The 18,957-nt window shown below is 41.2% G+C and overlaps 1 protein-coding gene across 1 annotated transcript in view; it reads right to left on the reverse strand.

Moving 5' to 3' along the window:
- The window catches only part of MMRN1 (multimerin 1), a 79,881-nt gene that overhangs the window by 58,540 nt on the left and 2,384 nt on the right, over positions 1-18,957 (reverse strand). Inside the window, exon 2 of the mRNA XM_083367114.1 lies at positions 4,484-4,603. Within this exon, the coding sequence (XP_083223240.1) occupies positions 4,484-4,603 (120 nt within the window). The remainder of the gene's footprint in view (positions 1-4,483; positions 4,604-18,957) is intronic.

Raw genomic sequence — 18,957 nt, forward strand, 5'->3', positions numbered from 1 at the left:
CAAAGAAACATTCTGAGTATTATATTTCTTTATAGGAAGGCACCATAACCATTCCTAGGATAGATTCTACTTCTACTCCCCCAACCAAATAACAAGGAAGAAAATGTGATAGAGTGGTAGAGAAAGCAAAACCCACAGTTTGCCTTCTGGTCATGACCCAAAGGACAAATAATTTGGTGCACAAAGTAAATTGTGAAAATACCCATGAAATATTCTCAAATTTATTAAACTGCTTACTGCACTCCACCCAGCCTAGATCTTTGGCGGAGAGAAAAGTGAGTCCCTTAAGTCACTGTGTTCATGATTTTTTAAAAAAATATCCTTTTTTTTTGAGGGTATACAATCTGTCTATTTAATAGTTTGGTTTTCTTTGTCTCCCACAGAATTTGTATCCTGTAAGAATATAAGCAAGCATTGTGAAACAAATTGTGGCATGGTGAGATGGAGAAAATGCTAATATTGGCTAAAGGAAGAATGTTATGAATTCAAGGTGCATTTTGATGCTATTATCCGTGTCCTCAATATACTTCAGCATTTCAGAAGGTTTTCCCTGATGATCATTTAAATCCCTTTCACACATATCCAGTTATCTAAGAATAAGAAATGTGTTTGGATTGCTATGGATTCCTAATCAATTGTCTTCAGCTCCTTACATGAATTTCTGAGGTAAAACTAAGACTGCAACCTGACCTGATTGAAAAGAAGAAATGATTTGGGGAAAACAACTCCATGCATATTTCAAATGCTGAATGACTATGTAATTAAATTTGCTGTTGATCTTGGATGAAGGGTATTTCAGACACAGCGACAAAGATATGAACACTGAAATGGTTTTGAGTTTTATAAAAGGAGATGGATTACATTTTAAAAGAAATTGCTCCTAGAATTTAATCTGTGTTATAGATATGCCAGCCTGCCACCTAGTGGAACAAAAAAGGTTTGAAGGTCCTGGAAAATCTGATTCACACATTTGGAGAATTAAAACAAATCTTTCCCCAAACTGCTCTCCTCTCGAAATGTTACATTTCTAGAATTTTCAGATGAAGGTCATGCTGGGTGAAGAATCTGGGGAATCTAGAAATAAAGTATTATTTTGAGGAAAACTGAATGAAAACACTTATTGTTGTGCTCCTTTCAATAGGTTCAAGAATGCTCAAGTGGAGAAGGCAAATAACCATCCATTTCAATTTCAGGAAATTCTCCTAGCAGAAGATTTTTATTTTTATTTTTAAGATGTTGAAAACTTAAAAACCTAGCACCCAACACATAGGTAGAGATAGGCAAATCAGTTTGTTTCTAGGCTTCAGGGTTTTATTTTTTAACATTCCTCTTCTATCTCATTTATGCTTTAGAATTATCTTTTAATGTGTGAGATTTATCTTTTAATGTGTGAGAATTGTTGCTTAATCATATATCTACTTTCAAAATACCTTTTCTATCAAAATAGACTTTTTTAAAAAAAATTGGTTTTAGAGTTATTGGGGAAAATTTAGGAAGTGCAAAAGCTCTTAAGTTTTCTGAATGAATAACAAAAGCTTATGAATAACAAAATTGGCAATTCATATTTATTTATTTATTTATTATTTTGACTTATATACCGCCCTATTCCCGTAGGACTCAGGGCGGTTTACAGGGCAATTAAAATCATACCATACAAAAGTTAAAAAATTTAAAACAATTAATTAAATTTAAAGCCCAAAGTTTAAAAAGTTAAAACATTAAAACCCAATTAAAACCCCTCAGTCTAGGCCCGACAGCTCAAAGAGCCAGGTTTTCAGGTCCCGGCGGAATGAGCGGAAGTCGGAGGCAGTCCTAAGTTCCATCGGAAGTTGGTTCCAGAGGGCAGGCGCACCCACAGAGAAGGCCCTCTCTCTGGTAGTCACCCGCCAGCAATCCTTCACTGGCAGTACCCTAAGAAGGCCCTCCCTGTGGGAGCGCACAGGACGATGGGAAGTTGATGCCGGCAGCAGGTGCTCCCTCAGATAATCCGGACCCAAGCCATTTAGGGCTTTATAGGTCATCACCAGCACCTTGAATCTCACTCAGAGGGCAACCGGAAGCCAATGCAGCTCGCGGAGAAGAGGTGTTACACAGGACTATTGGGAAACTCCCATCACAACTCGCGCGGCTGCATTCTGCACCAGTTGAAGCCTCCGAGTGGTCCTCAAGGGCAGCCCCATGTATTCACAAAGATCCATTACCACAAAACATCCTTAATCATGAGTTGCCAAAATGTAGCCTGGGTACCACAAATAACCTAGACCAGACATGTCAAACACAAGGCCCGGGGGCCAGATCCAGCCCGCGAAGTTGTTTCATGTGGCCCGTGAAGCCATCCTGGAAACAGTGAGGGAACGGCCCCCACTGCCTTGGCCCTGGCCCAGAGACCCTCCTTCTGCCAGAGACCCTCAGATCTGTCCTGCCCAGGCCCCCATAGGCACCCTTGATGCGAACGATGTAGAGCTGGCCACGCCCATCCAGTAGGCCATATGCACTCTAGCCACGCCCATCCAGTAGGCCACGCCCACCCTGGCCACGCCCACCCGGCCCCCTGAGGGCAACCGCAATGCTGATGTAGCCCTCAATGAAATTGAGTTTGACACCCCTGACCTAGACAGAATAAATTATATCACTTCTGAACACAGAGGAGGTGACCACCCCTCTGTTCTGTTTAGATCTGACAATATTTACAAGCTTTCTTAGTTCAGAAAAACTTGTCAGTTTAGATTACTGTACAAGAGCTGGATGAAAAATAGATGAAATTCTGAGGAGTTACAAACTCATTGACTATGGATGTCTGCAGAATCTCATTGTATTTGTCAACCAGCCACTCTAAAACCTAGCCACACACCAGCTTGCCTTAGTCCAATCGCTGAAAGAGAATTCGGCCTTGTTTGAAATCAGACTTCACCTATAGATGTTACATAACGTAATAGTGTTACACAACTTCATGCTTGAATTGTCTTTTCTAACACACACGTTTACACAGACAAGCTGGTTTGGCACACTGAAACAGGGGTAGCGGTGGCGTCAAAAGCAATAAACACATACAATAAAAGCTGGAAGGGTTTATTAAGCAAAGCACACCAAAAGCATTACTTCAGCCACAAAGCACAATTTAAACAGGAAATATCCACTGGCAAGGCAGGAAAGCAGCCCATACAATATTCAGTAGAAAATGGTAAACACGGGTCAGAAATCTAAATCCTTTAATAGTTCATTTAGTTTAGTTCAGTCTCTCTTCTTTAAAGGCAGCCACGGATATCCCTCATATTATTCTGGCTAGTGTTTACCAACTTTCGTAGGTAGATCTAAACTGAGGTTTGTTTCTTGGAGTGATTGATAGGATGTTTATTTCTTAATTAATCAGATATCTCTCCAGACACTGGCAGATGGCAGACATTCCACAGATAAAGAGTATAAATGGGTAAAGAAAATCCGCCTGACCATGACAGTCTAACTTCCTGCAGTTGGCTAACTTTATGATTAATAGTTTAAGAGCATACTATATTGATACCATTAATTAAAATCTAGAAATGTCAGAACAACTAGACACAGAGACCGTTTTTCCCCTCCTGCCATCAGTCTGCTGAATACCTAATTCCTATAGTACTGGCTCATGTCTAAGGATATTTACTCATGTAGTAGGGCTGTAGTACTGTAATCCTCATCTTTTCTACTACCTAGTTATTTTATGTACGAATTGAACAAATAATCCACTATTTAACAGAGCAAAGGTTTATGAAAATGAATGTAGCATAGCTATAATTCATGGTGATGAATTAAGCAAACACCTGTATTTGTCATTTAATCCAGAAGTGTACTCCTATTTGACCAACAAGGAAGATTTATGAATGAATCCACCAGATGTTCGAGTGAAACTGTAACTATTTCATTTCAGTACACTGAAACAAATTTATCTCCCAGTATAGGTAACAATATAAAATCGCTTTCATGTTTTTGAGGATATAGTCTTCATGTGAAATTAATTATTAGAATCCAGTGGCACATAACTTGGAAAAATAAAACTTGGCTTATAATGCGTTAGTCAAAAGAAATTATAAACTAATAATTTAAAGATACTGTGCTGCTTTTTTTGTATAAAGAAGGATCATGTACCTTTCATGCAGAAAGTCCAAAGTTCAACCCTCAACATCTCCAGCTAGGATTAAAAAAGCTTCTTATCTGAAATTCTGGATAGTTTTTGTCAATTATTATACTGAAGTAGGTGGAAGGTTGATATGTAACTATATTCTGTGATCCACAACTAAGAAAACTTTAATTCTTCCAGTATCTTTAGCAGAAACATCATTTAATATTATCTTCCTGGATGGACTATTCTGTATATTTCAGTTTCTCTCTTCCTATAGATTGGCCTAGCTGATAAGGGGACTGAATATTTCTAAGCAGTTTCCACTGTCTTCATTAATGTAGCTGATCATCATTTTAAAAGCACCTCAGCGATATAAATCCTATTACATACCTTGTTCCACAGGATCCTGTAACCCAAGTGCATGGCTTGGCTCTCCCAGAGCTATAGGTTTGTACATTGTCAACCACAATTGTGGGTTGAAGCCTTGTGTGAACATAGGCACACCAATTCCTAAGCAAAAAGAAAGTGAAACAAAATTTATTATACAACTGACAACATAAATGAAAATTCTGATTGGCATCTGGAAAAAAAAACATCCACTACCGTATTTTCAGGCATATAAGACGACTGGGTGTATAAGATGACCCCCCCAACTTTTGAGGTGATTTTCATGGGTTAAAAAGTCATCTTATATGCCGGAAAATACGGTAGGTTAAGAGGTAGGAAGATGCAGATTTCGTTCCCATTCCAGAATTAATGGCTTGTTATTTCCAAGGCAGTAAGTACAGCTGACCAACCAAAATAGATTTACATGCTTACCAGGAATGCAACCATTTACCAGTATAAGTTTGAGGACTTGTGAGGAGCCTTCTCAGATTTACACGTGGCAGAATTTGGATCCACTCTATTAGATTACTACCCATATAGACATATGTCTAGGGAGATTCTCAGTCATCCAGGTCATGGTTACCACAAAGATGTTTAGTACTGAAGAAGCTTTTTGAATGAGAAGGGAAACATCTTCAAGCAAAAGCAAAATCCAGTTGCCTTTTGAAAAAAGCATCATTTGGATATCCATGACTATCATCTCCATTGATGTCTGCCATTATAGCAACCAATAACAATGAATAGTACAGCGCTAACTGCATTTAAGTAACTTACTTACAAGGGAAACAAAAAGAAAAGGTAGAAATATAAACCCATGCTTGATCAAATTTGGAATAAGCTAATCTATTTTCATCCCAAAATAGTTAATCTGTTTTCATCTCAAAATACAGTCACTTACTGTATATAGGCCCATTCTGATCTGTTTCCTTCTGAATCATTGAATTATACAGCTGGAAGGGACCTTGGAGGTTTTCTAGTCCAACCCTCTGCCCAAGGCAGGAGTCTTTATACCATCCCCAACAAATGGTTGCCCAATCTTTTCTTGAAAACCTCCAGCAATGGAGCACCCACAACTGTGGGAGGCAAGCTGTTCTATTGATTAATCTTTCTCACTGTCAGGAAATTCCCCCTTAGTTCCAGTTATATAGCTTAACTGTAATAAGTGTGCGGTATGGGGAGAAGATTAAGTAGCCAATGGAATGTTTTGTGACCAAAGACTTACAGTGAAACTCTTGAAAACTGTGAAAGCTTGTGGATGTTTATCTTCTGATCAGCGGTGGGATTCAAATATCTGAACAACCGGTTCTCTGTGTGGATGCTGCTTCCAGAAGTCCATTCTGGGCCTGGGCAGCAAAAAAATTAGCTACCGGTTCTGCTGAACTGGTGCGAACCAGCTGAATCCCACCACTGCTTCTGAAGGGCACATTATGGGAAGTTTGCACTCTTGATATTCCATTCATATTGGGAGGAGCTGACTTCCCACACACCCATGGGGATGGCTGGAGACTTCAGGATGTTCCCTCCACCTTGTTAAACTTCCTCCTCCTATTTTTCCCTACTCTGAGGTCAGCTGGATTCAGAGAGAGTGACTGTCCTAAAGTCACAAAATCGACTTTCATGCCTAAAGGAGGGACCAGAACTGACAGCTTCCTGGTTTCTAGCCTGGTGCCTTTACCACTAGATCACACTCACTCTCAAATGTCTAAGTCAGGGGGTCTTCAAACCTGGCCCTTTTATGACTTGTGGACTTCAACTCCCAGAATTCCTCAGCCAGTGGGCCTGGCTGAGGAATTCTGGGAGTTGAAGTCCACAAGTCATAAAAGGGCCAGGTTTGAAGACCCCTGGTCTAAGTTATCAAAATATAAAAATAAAATTACCCCAAAACAGCAGCACGAAACACTGAAAATAACAATAGTGAAAAATTTCCAGTTTATATTATGTACATAAACATTGAGCTGGAAAATATTCTGTCCTGGCTCAGTCTATGTATGATCATCCTACCCACTTGAGCTTCCCCATCTGTCTTCCAGTGATCATCCCTTGACTAACATTGCATGGCCTTCATAGTGGGTAAAAGCCAAGAGAAAATGCCTCTTCCTTCTTCATGATTTTCTTCCTGTTTTTTTATTAAATGGTTTTTGTCTATGTGCAGAAAAAGCAAGGAAAAATAGGTTCCCCCCCCCCGTCATGGGAAAAAGGTTTCTTGATTTACCCTGAAGTTACCCCTGCAACTATGCACCTTATCACCTGTAAAACATGGACACTGAGACAGCTAACTGAGTCTAGGAGTACATCCAAAGAATTATTGGAATCTCCAAGAAAGTAAAAAAAAACCATTTAAAATACAAGCCCACAGTTTTGGCTGAATTAATCTTAAACTTGATCCTTTCCTCCAGCCCATGAGTGACATCAAAATCTACTTTAGAATTTCAGCAGCATTTTTGAATGAAGAGGACAAGGTATGTGATAAGTAAAAGTTAGACAGCTTAAATCCCTATACTGAAACTAAAGTCTAAGGCTGCAAATGTGATTTGGTTAATGTTTCATGAATTCTCAATATCGATCAGCAGATGGCAGCCTTTCCCAAGGCACATTTCCAAGACTTTTGATAGGCTAGCAAACAGATAGACTAAGATAATGTACTGTCTTTCTGTAAAGTTTTTCTTGAGTTGCCCAGCTTCCCAGTCCTAGTATTTGAGAATATAACCTGTTCTTCTTAATTTATATATCTTAATTTATACAAAAAGCCTTAATTAATAAAAACATTATTCAAATTAGTTTGACTAATTTTGAACTAATATTCAAATTAGTTTGACTCCCAATGACTTCGTGAACATAGCCATTTATGTTTCTCGACAACAAAGTAAAAATTTGTTGGAATTTGTTCAGTATTCTAGTCTAGCCTAGGTCTATGCCAGGACACTAGTCTCTATCTTAGGGTCCTGACATAGCCTGCCAGTCAGCTATGTAGCTACTTATCTGACATGTCCTTGCTTATCTTCAAAGACCATGTGAGTTAGCCGTGTGTTGATAATTGAAATTCCATGGGTCCATGGAAAAGAATGAGGAAGCATATGTGATGTTGTCAAGATAGAAATCCTGTAAAATTGGAATGAAAATATATAAGGATGACATTTTGTGTCACGGTGTTACTGCACACACAACACCATTTTTGATATAATCTTGATTTGCTGGGGATCCAGACATTAAGCATAGTGATTGACCAAGATTTTTTTTTAAAAAAGAGCAAAAGTAATGACCAATCAAGCAGGAAATAAATGTATAGACTGTTTTTAAAAATGCATACTTTAGGATGTATTCATATACTTATATATATGTAGCTAGCATCCAGTGCAGGGGTCCCCAACCCCTGGTCTGTTGACTGGTACAGGTACCAGATCACGGCATGCCAACAACTGGTCCACACAAACAAGCAAAGCCCCATCCATGGGATGCAGGCAGCACACAAAACCACACACTCTCTGGTCCGTGGAAAAACCTTTCTCCATGGAACTGGTCCCTGGTGCCCAAAAGGTTGGGGACCTCTGCTGTAGTGGAATATCTGCACAATGTATGGGCTAAATCCTCCCATGTCTGGACAGGAGAGTCCACAGATGGTCAGAGAGAATAAGAAAGCTAAGATCTTATTGGGCTTTCAGATCCAGATACTAGCCTATAATTCAGACACTGTGATAGTGACCCAGAAGAGAGTGGTGATGATAGATGTCACTTGGAGACACTCTGAGAGATTCTTTGGTTCTATGACTCGTAAACTGGGAACTATAGCTCCAGCAATCCCAAGAATAATGTCAGAAGAATGTAGTGCTCTCTGTTCAGAAGAATATAGTGCTAAGAACAGTTAAGAGAGCATGTTTGGTCTAGTGCAGGGGTAGGCAACCATGCAGGGGTAGGCAACCATGCATGGCTCAGCATGGCTGGCTCAGGAATTCTGGGAGTTGAAGTCCACAAGTCATTTTTTATTTTATTTTATTTATTTTTTATTTTAATTCCATTTATATCCCACCCTTCTCCGAAGACTCAGGGCAGCTTACAAGCTTAGCAGTAGCCTTCATTCTATGTATATGCCTGCATGTTAGGGCTTTCACACACACCCCAAGCGGCATTATTACAAAGTCAGCTTATTGCCCCCAACAATCTGGGTCCTCATTTTACCTACCTCGGAAGGATGGAAGGCTGAGTCAACCTTGAGCCTGGTGGGACTCGAACCTGCACTGATTGCAGGCAGCTGGTGTTACTTAAGGAGGCATCAGCCCACTGCTCCACCAAGAGCCAAGGTTGCCTACCCCTGGTCTAGTGGTTTAGGCACCAGGTAAGAAAGCGGGAGACCATCTGTTCAAGCCCCACCTTAGCCATGGAAGCCAGCTGGATGATTAGGCCAGTCATTCACTCCAATCCACCTTGGGTTATTATTCTGGGGAAAATAGGAGGAAGGAGTATTGTGTGTTTCATTTCTTTAAGTTATTTATAAAAAAATAATAAAGGCAGGATATAAGAAAGAAAGCAAAGCAAGCAAGCAAGAAAAAAGAAACAAAGAAGATACTGAACAGAACTTTCAAACTCCCAGGCCTCTAGTAGAGGATCTGAGATTGAAAAAGACCTTTTCAAGGGTCTACAAAGTCAAGTCCATAAAAAATTTCTCAGTTTTCATTTCCAATACAGCTAATTCTCAACTTGCGACCCATAACTGAGCCCAAAATTTATGTTGCCAAGCAAGATGTTTGAGTTTTGCCTCATTTAATGACCTTTCTGGCCACAGTTGTTAAGTGAATCACTGCACTTGTTAAATTAATAACACAGTTGCTAAGTAAATCTGGTTTCCCCGTTGACTTTGATTGGCAGAAGGCCGCAAAAGGTGATCACATGATCCTGGGTCACTGCAACCATCATTAATATGAGTCAGTTTCCAACTATCTGAATATTGGTCACATGACCATGGGGATGCTGCAATGGTCATAAGAGTGAAAAATGGTCATAAGTCACATTTTTCAGTGATGTTATAACTTTGAGCAGTCACTAAATAAACTGTTGTAAGTCAAAGACTAGCTATACCGTATTTTCCGGCGTATAAGACGACTTTTGAACCCCTGAAAATCTTCTCAAAGGTTGGGGGGGTCGTGTTATATGCCCAGTCGCCTTATACACCGGAAAATCAGTGGGTGGCATCTGGCGGGAGCCGGCAGGGCAGTCCTGTGCACGCGCGCACTCCCCGGCTGCTCCTTAGCAGCTGGGGAGTGCGCGTGTGTGCAGGACTGCCCTGCCGACTCCCATCTGACGCTCTTCGCTCTTGAGGCAGCTGCTGCCTCAAGAGGGAAGAGCCGGCTCGCTCTACCCTCTTGAGGCAGCAGCTGCCTCAAGAGGGAAGAGCGTGGAGCCGGCAGGGAAGTCCTGCTCCCGTCTGATGCTGCGCTTCCGCCGGGCGGTGCTGGCCGAGACGAGCCAGCAGGCAGCCGCCGTGAGCGCGGCGCTGAGGGGCAGCAGCCCCATGCGCAGCAGCAGCCGCTGGCTCAGCAACAGGTCCCAGCGCAGGAGCCGCACCGCCAGGCTGCCCAGGAAAAGCAGCCACACTGAGAGGCTGCACGCCCAGTCCAGCTCCATGAGGGGCAGGGTGGGAAGCCGGTCGGGAAGAGGGACCGGGAGCCCGGGCCGAGCGCGCCTCGGCTGATGGTGAGAGGGAAGCGGCACATGAAAAAGAGGCTGCGGGCGGAGCTGCCCCGCCCTGCGCCGAATGGGAGAAGTTCAAGGCCTGGGGGGGGAAAGCAGGAGGGGCGCCGGCCGTGGCGGGTGGCGGCTGCCCTCCGGCGCTGCCTGCTGCCTGGGAAACGCTGCGTCTCGGGGGCCAGCAGAAGCGCGGGAGCAGTGGGAGGGCCGGCGGGGTCAGTCGGGCCTTCGCCTCCTCTGCGACGGACAGGGAGGGCAGGGCATGTAAGTATTTTCCGGCGTATAAGACAAAAAACCTTGAAAAACTTTTTAAAAGTAGGGGGTCGTCTTATACGCCGGGTCGTCTTATACGCCGGAAAATACGGTACATAATTCTACTGATACATAGAAATCACCTACTATATACTCTCTTTGGGGTCCTCGGTCATTTTTAACAATGTAAAGGGGTGCTGACACCAAAATGTTTGAGAAACACTGGTCTAGAGAGATCAAGGGAATATTTATTTCTAATCTATTTAGAAGGCCAAATGTGTATAAAACATAAATGAAAGGTTCTTCATGACTTTTTGCCCAATGTTAACACTCTTCCAGTCAGTGTTATTTCCCACATCCCTTCATATAATTGATTCATAAATCAATTGTTTTCCAGTGCGCAGCAAATAACAAAAAGAAAATTAAATTCCAATGTCCCAACCTTGTATATATCCTGGGAGCAATGGACAACAATATTACACTGCAATTAATAATTGAAAGAGTGTTATATAATGTTCAAAATTTCCTTTAAAAAATGTCCAGCCACCATGAATTATTAATTGGGCACTGCCACCAGAAACGATAATGCCACTTTGATCACAATCCTTTGACCAACATAATGCAATTTCAGGTGTGTACTATTGTCCGTGCATTGCTTTTACAGTCAGTTCTTGAAGACTTGCAGAAATAGATTTAAAATGAAACTTCTGTTGAAATCTAATTCATTCCACACATACTAGAAACCTAAACATTGCCTCAGTGGTGTGATAAAGATCATTAAGCAGCAGCTGAAAAATTAAAAGGCTGTTTAAATGGGTGGAAATGTATGAACCTCTAGGATATAACTGATGAAGTAGGCTGTATGTACAGCATGTATATACAGAACAGGCCCCAAAATTAATATAGGAAGACCAGGATGTACATTCTGCTAGTCCCTAAGGCCACATGTCCAAATGATGCATGTGCTTAGCATAATGGTTGCCTGGTTACCAAGATACCAGGCAGAATGATTCTGTTCCTTTCCATGAGGCCAATCTCTGACCTCATTACTGAAAGTTTAGAGGTCATCGTTGGAATCCTATTCCCCAAGTTCCTGCTACACCCTTTTGGCAACTACCAGATTCCTTACCATGCTTTCTTTACTTGTTCATTCCTAAATATCCTGGAGGTTGGCATGTAGTAAAGTTAATCTGTTCTCCAGTATCATTGTGAAGGAATATACAGGGAAGCCATCACTAAGAGCCTGGAGAATTTGGTTTTGAAGTGGAGGGAGGGAGGGAGGGAGGGAGAGAGAGAGAGAGAGAGAGAGAGAGAGAGAAGGATAGGAGGGAGGGAGAGGAAGGGAGGGAGGGAGGGAGGGAGGGAGGAAGGAAAGAAAGAAAGAAAGAAAGAAAGAAAGAAAGAAAGAAAGAAAGAAAGAAAGAAAGAAAGAAAGAAAGAAAGAAAGAAAAGGATAGGAGGGAGGGAGAGGAAGGGAGGGAGGGAGGGAGGGAGGGAGGGAGGAAGGAAGGAAGGAAGGAAGGAAGGAAGGAAGGAAGGAAGGAAGGAAGGAAGGAAGGAAGGAAGGAAGGAAGGAAGTCCCCAAACCAGGCACCTTCTAGTTATGTGAATTTTACTCCCAGTATCTCCCAACCAGTTTTTGCAGAATAAATGTAATACACAGTATGTTGTATTTCTGTTCTTTTTTTCCTGACCTACTAAGTCCTATTACTGTAGGTCTGAAAATGTTACTTAAGAGTTGCTTATGTCTGTAGGTCTGAAAATGTTGCTTATTACTGTAGGTCTGAAAATGTTACTTAAGAGTTGCTTATGTCACACTGATTCACCTGTTCTCACTTCTAAATCAATATTCTCAAATTATTTATTCACCAGATTTTTTCTGTTCATCCAGATTCTTTCTGTTCATGTAGTGTTCCTGCGAATAACGTGTTACTGTATAAAACATGAATTTACCTTTCAGCCCTGAAATATCATACATTCAGTTGACCTTCATGAATATACAAACACAATTTATTGTCTCAAGATCAGTTCTGAATTAAAAGGATATAGTTTGACAAAACAGGGCTATTTTTTCAAACAGAGTGCTTTCCAAAGCAAAATTAACATTAAGACTTCACCCAACTAGAGTTTTAGCTACAGAGTACAGAAAGTCCTCAACTTACAACCACAAATGAGCCATTTGTTAAGTGAGGTTTGCCCCGTTTTATGACCTTTCTCACCACAGTGGTTAAGTGAATCATTGCAGTTGATAAGGTAGTAACACGGTTGTTGAGTGAATCTGGCTTCCTCATTGTATTTTCCTTGTCAAAAAGGTTGCAAAAGGTGATCACATGACCTTGGGACACAGCAACGGTCATAAGTATGAGTCGGTTGCCAAGCTGACTGAATTTTGAACACACAATCATGGGGATGCTACAAAGTTCGAAAGTGTGAAAAATGACCTAAATGACGTTTTTCAGTGCTGTTCTAACTTTGAATGGTCACTAAATGAAGTGTTGAAAATCGAGGACTCCCTGAGCATAGAATCCTCATTCATTTGGAGCTTTTATCTATAGACAGCTAATGCCTCCTATGGTTGAATTATCATGTATGAAGCAGATTAGAGGCTAAAAAAAATATGGATTTTCATGATTGTCTCTTTCGCACAATCCAAGGCCATGCTTTTTGCCTCAAAAACAGCCCTAAAATGCAGTGTGGTATGACTAATCAGCGAAATAATATCTGTTTTCTTCCGGAATGGAGGCCCTGACATTATGTACTACGCATTGCAGACAGGTACTTGTCTATCACCACTTGTTTCTTTTGTCACATGCAGCTTCTGTGATCTTCGGATAGGGAATGACCCAAATGCTTGCGTCCAAGCTGTACTTTTCCTCCTGCTTGCTTGTTTGACCTCATGAAGTATTTATTTATTATTTCATTTGCCCGGCTTGCATTGCTGCTCCAACCGTAACCCACTTTGAGTCATTTGGACATTCTATTTTATAAAATGCGATTTAAAATGGTCATAAAATTCAAATAAATTACATACAACACATTGCCAAGGACAATAAGTAAAATTCAGTTTAAAATTCAGACTACTTCTAAGGCAGAGGTCCTCAACCTTGGCAATTTTAAGACTTGTGGACTTCAACTCCCAGAATTCCTCAGTCAGACATGCCTGGCTGAGGAATTCTGGGAATTGAAGTCCACAAGTCTTAAAATTGCCAAGGTTGAGGACCTCTGCTCTAAGGCTCCTAAGGCCTGCTTGGGGGTGGGGGTGGGGGGAGAAGCTTAATCATCTTTCTAAAAGTCAGTAAATTCTCCTTTGAACCAAACTTAACTGCTGGCCTACATATATCGCATGGCAATAATACACAAGTGGTTTGTCATGGTTTTCTTCTGTTTCTCCCAATGTAGCCTATGCAATAGTATTTCCTAATTCTCTTGCACAACTATTAATCAAACAGGGTTGTTCACAAGGTATGGTAAAAAAAAAATCAAGATGGCAGCTGTCAGAATGCAACGGAAGTACCGCCTTTGGTTGTTTGTGTGTGTGTACAGGTCATCTTTGACTTACAACTGTTCATTTAGTGACTCTCCAAATTACAATGGCATTGAAAAAAAGTGATTTATGGTCGTTTTTCACACTTATGACCGTTGCAGCATCCCCATGGTCACGTGATCAAAATTCAGATATTTGACAACTGACTCATATTTATGACGGTTGCAGTGTCCCAGGGTCACGGGATCGACCTTCTGACAAGCAAAGTCAATGAGGAAGTCAGATTCACTTAGCAGCTGTGTTACTAACTTAACAACTGCAGTGATTCACTTAAGAACTGGAGCGAGAGAAGTCATAAAATGGGTCGAAATCACTTAACAACTGTCTCACTTAGCAACAGAAATGTTGGGCTCAAATGTGGTGGTAAGTTGAGGACTACCTGTATTGTCTGTGTGCCACGTGTCTTCTGGACTCTTGGAAGTGGCATTTAACTAGAGGAGCCGTTATAAGAATTTGCCTCAAACCGTGGCAGAAAAAAAAGAGAGTAAAAATGGAGGCGATGGCTGAAGCTATATGGACTTCTATTCTCCCACTGAGGCTGATTGCAATCTAAAAAGCTTATTTTACCGTCTGGTCTGTAACATTCAACTCATAGTGAAACAAGTTAGCAGAACTTCAGCTCTTTGATCTGAAAACTGCTGTTTATAAAGCTTTCATTGTTTAAAGGCTGCTTTACAGCACATACAGAAAGTAGTTTTCTAAATGTCTTCCTTGGCTGTCTGGTTTTGTTAAAATGTCCTTCTGTGCATTAAATGTCTATCTCTTTGGTGTTATTTAAGCAAATCGGTTGGATGTGGCAGGTGTGTTTTATGCAGCACATAGACAAGTGGATTCCAGCATACCTTGAAAATCATCTTTTTTTTTAACCTTACAACTGACTTGTGTATAGAAAAAGAACCCTTCACACATGAGTGTTTCTCAATTGCTGATGCCATAAGTAAAAACTGTAAGAATTCAGAAAGCTTACCTAACAAGGAAGCAGAAGAGAAAAAATTAAGGCCGCATTTCTACATAGAACAGCAGTTTTTCAGAATAGGGAGATTTTGGCCAAAGCTTCCAATGGAGAGGACAAATATTTGTACATCACCGTGGAAAAAAAATCTTATAATAAATTCATCTTGACAGGAAAAGAAATTCTGTGCGAGAGGAAAGCATTACATTCTTTCATGCTGTTTCCCACACTCTTCCAACAATTCCACTGTATTGCTGTAAACTGATACCCCATAATCTTCACAGCATGAGGGAAGTTGGGAAAACCTGTAGTGAAATTTAGTTCTTTGGATTTTTTTTAATAAACTCCTGTGTAAGTTGTTAGCAGTTAACATGTTTATTTATAGCTCATGGATAACAGTTGCAGGTTATATAACTGCCTTCTTTATAAGGTGGTCCTTTAAAAGAGGAGGGGGCAGAAAAGGGAGGGAGATAGATGGAAGGGAGGGAGGAAGGGAAGAAGGAAGGAAAGAAAGAAAGAAGCAAGGGACGGAAGGGCAGAGGAAGGAGAGAGAGAGGAAGGAAGGAAGGAAGGAAGGAAGGAAGGGAGGGAGGGAGGGAGGGAGGGAGGGAGGGAGGGAGGGAGGGAGGAAGGGAGGGAGGGAGGGAGGGAGGGAGGAAGGAAGGAAGGAAGGAAGGAAGGAAGGAAGGAAGGAAGGAAGGAAGGAAGGAAGGAAGGAAGGAAGGAAATTAACTCTGACCTAATGGTACAGTATAATTCTGAGGTTTCCAAATTCCAGTATTATATTCTTTGGTCCCTAGCTCATAACATATTTTAAAGACCATGTTGTAAACTAAATTCAAGTAATGTCTGGTTCCTGTTATTAAATTTATGGCTGTAATATAATACTAGTCAGTAGCCAATTGCTATTATTTCAGGATGAATGGGAATGATAAAGCAAGGGGGAAGGGGATGAGACAACTAAAAATTTTACTGCTCTTACAAGTTGTACAGATTGTTCATGTGAATACCATCTGAACAAATAGCTTAATTCTGCCCAGAGTCATTATCTGTACTATTCAAGCAATTGCATTCCAAAACTTAAAAATCCAGAAGGTTAAAGGGAAATTACTTATATTTTTTACAAACAGCAAGAAACGGCATACTATACCTTAAACCCTCCAAACCTATGAATATAATATTACTTATTTGATGGTTTATTTTTTGGCTTCCATGCTCAGTATGCTGCCAGCTAATAAAGTCTCTTGACAATTATAAGAATAAAAACAAAGACATTAAAAACAAAATAGCGATTAATATCAAACAAGTACCACACATAAAATTATAAAAATTAACAATTCAAACCAAAATGTACAAACGTGGTGGGATCCCACCACTGGAGGAGTAGAGGAGTGAAACAGCTGAGTAGCCCTGAGTCTCTTTGGGGAGGAAAAGGCTGAAGCATTTACCTTGGAGTCATGCAATGTGTACTTTAGTCTGGCAAGATACCTGCCTATAGGTAAGGAACATATCCCTCTGATCAGCTCATTGTGTCATTTCTGGTTCCTCGCACCTGACATTAAACGTGTTTGGAGGGCTTTTCTACAAGATGGCATTCCAAATATTTGGGACAGCAACAGAGAAGGCCCCCACCCCAAGCCCTTGCCAGAAGTGGTGAATGCTCCAACACTGGAAGTTTTTAAGAAGAGACTGGCCAGCCATTTGTCTGAAATGGTATAGGGTTTGCTGCCTGAGCAGGGGGTTGGACTAGATGATCTCCAAGGTCCCTTCCAACTTATTATTATTATTATTATTATAACTCTCAGATAAACTGTAACAGCTAAAGATGAGCTTCCTCAGAAGACCTGAGGCGGGATGAAGGCTCTTACATAAAAAATCATATTAGTTAGTTAGTTTTGAGAAATCTATATGCGGGCCAAGAAGCAACAGTGAGAACTGGACACGGAACCACTGATTGGTTCAAAATTGGGAAAGGATTCCGGCAAGGCTGTATACTGTCGCCTTGCCTATTTAACTTATATGCAGAGCACATCATGAGAAAGGCAGGGCTAGATGAATCAAAAGTTGGAATTAAGATTTCCGGAAGAAACATCAACAACCTAAGATACGCAGATGATACCACTCTAATGGCAGAAAGTGAAGAAGAACTAAAGAGCCTCTTGTTGCGGATGAAGAAGGAGAGTGCAAAAGTTGGGTTGAAACTAAACATTAAGAAAACCAAGATCATGGCATCTGGCCCTCTCAATTCCTGGCAAATAGATGGGGAAGAAATGGAGGTAGTGACAGATTTTATTTTCCTGGGCTCCAAGATCACTGCAGATGGGGACTGTAGCCAAGAAATTAAAAGACGCTTGCTCCTGGGGAGGAAAGCCATGGCAAATCTAGACAGCACACTAAAAAGCAGAGACATCACCCTGTCAACAAAAGTGCGTATAGTCAAGGCTATGGTCTTCCCAGTTGCAATGTATGGCAGTGAAAGCTGGACCATAAGAAAGGCTGAGCGCCAAAGAATTGAGGCCTTTGAACTCTGGTGCTGGAGAAGACTGGTCAGTCCTAGAGAAGATCAACCCTGACTGCTCTTTAGAAGGCCAGATCCTGAAGCTAAAACTCAAATACTTTGGCCACCTAATGAGAAGGAAGGACTCATTGGAGAAGAGCCTAATGCTGGGAAAGATTGAGGGCAATAGAAGAAGGGGACGACAGAGAATGAGGTGGCTGGATGGAGTCACTGAAGCAGTAGGCGTGAGCCTAAATGGACTCCAGAAGATGGTAGAGGACAGGAAGGCCTGGAGGAACATTGTCCATGGGGTCGCGATGGGTCGGACACGACTTCGCAACTAACAACAACAACAGTTAGTTAGTTTGGTGTTGTAGTCCCACCTTAGGCATGAAAGCCAGCTGGGTGACTTTGGGTCAGTGACTCTTTCTTAGCCAAACCCACCTTCCAGGATTGTTGTTGTGGACAAAATAGGAAGAGGAAGGAGTATTCTGTATGTTCGCCACCTTCAGTTACTTATAAAGTTATAAGGGATGGGATAAAAATCAAATAAATTAGATTATATATTACAGTGAAACGAATTCAGCAGGCAGAGATTCCAAGATTAGCATTCCAAGAGATTCTTTGCAGTCTTCATGAGAACTGCAAAGCTGTGTGTGTGTGTGTGTGTGTGTGTGTGTGTGTAAAATTTATATTGTTATTTTGATGTTCAATAGGCAGATATAAAAGTTTTTTAAATAAATAAACTGAAGTTTCCATCTGCAACTTGGCTCCCTCCAAATACACTATAGTCTTATCCTCCCTGGCTTCTATGCCAATACTGAGTGAGAATAATGGGGAGTACAGATACTCCTCGTCATACAACAGTTTGTTTAGTGACCGTTCAAAGTTACAGTGGCACTGAAAAATATGACTTATGACAGTTTTTCAGTTACGACCTTTACAGCATCCCCATGAACACGTGATCAAAATTCAGATGCCTGGCTACTGATTCATATTTATGACCATTGCTGTGTCTCAAGATCACGTGATCACCTTTTGCAACCTTCTGACAATCAAAGTCAATGGGAAAGCCGGATTCGCTTAACAACTGAGTTACTAACTTATGAACTGCGGTGCTTCACTTAACAACTGGGGCAAGAAAGGTCATAAAATGGGGCAAAACTCACTTAACAAATGTCTCACTGAGCAACAGAAAGTTCAGGCTCAGTTGTGGTCGTAAGTCGAGGACTACCTGCTTAAGGTAAAACCATCTGGTGGCTGCTAAGTTAAGAAGGCTGGATAGAAAGGTAAAAACAGAAGCTGCCAATATCTGCCTTGTACCCATCTCCCTATAAAAAATATAGCACCACGGCCCACCAGGATTGATTTTAGTCAAAGAAAACAGTGCCACGTCTGAACCCATGCAAGCAGTGTAGAATACATCAATTCCTAATTTCTATTCCTTCCGTAGACTTTTGATCTGTCTTTTCTGATAAGACACCTCTGAAAAGCTAGTCGCTAAAGAAAGTGGGATACAGGGAAGGAGAAAAGACAAGACAGGGAATAAGCCA

This window comes from Vipera ursinii (assembly GCF_947247035.1).
Source record: "Vipera ursinii genome assembly, chromosome: 7".
Taxonomy (NCBI): Eukaryota; Metazoa; Chordata; class Lepidosauria; order Squamata; family Viperidae; genus Vipera; species Vipera ursinii.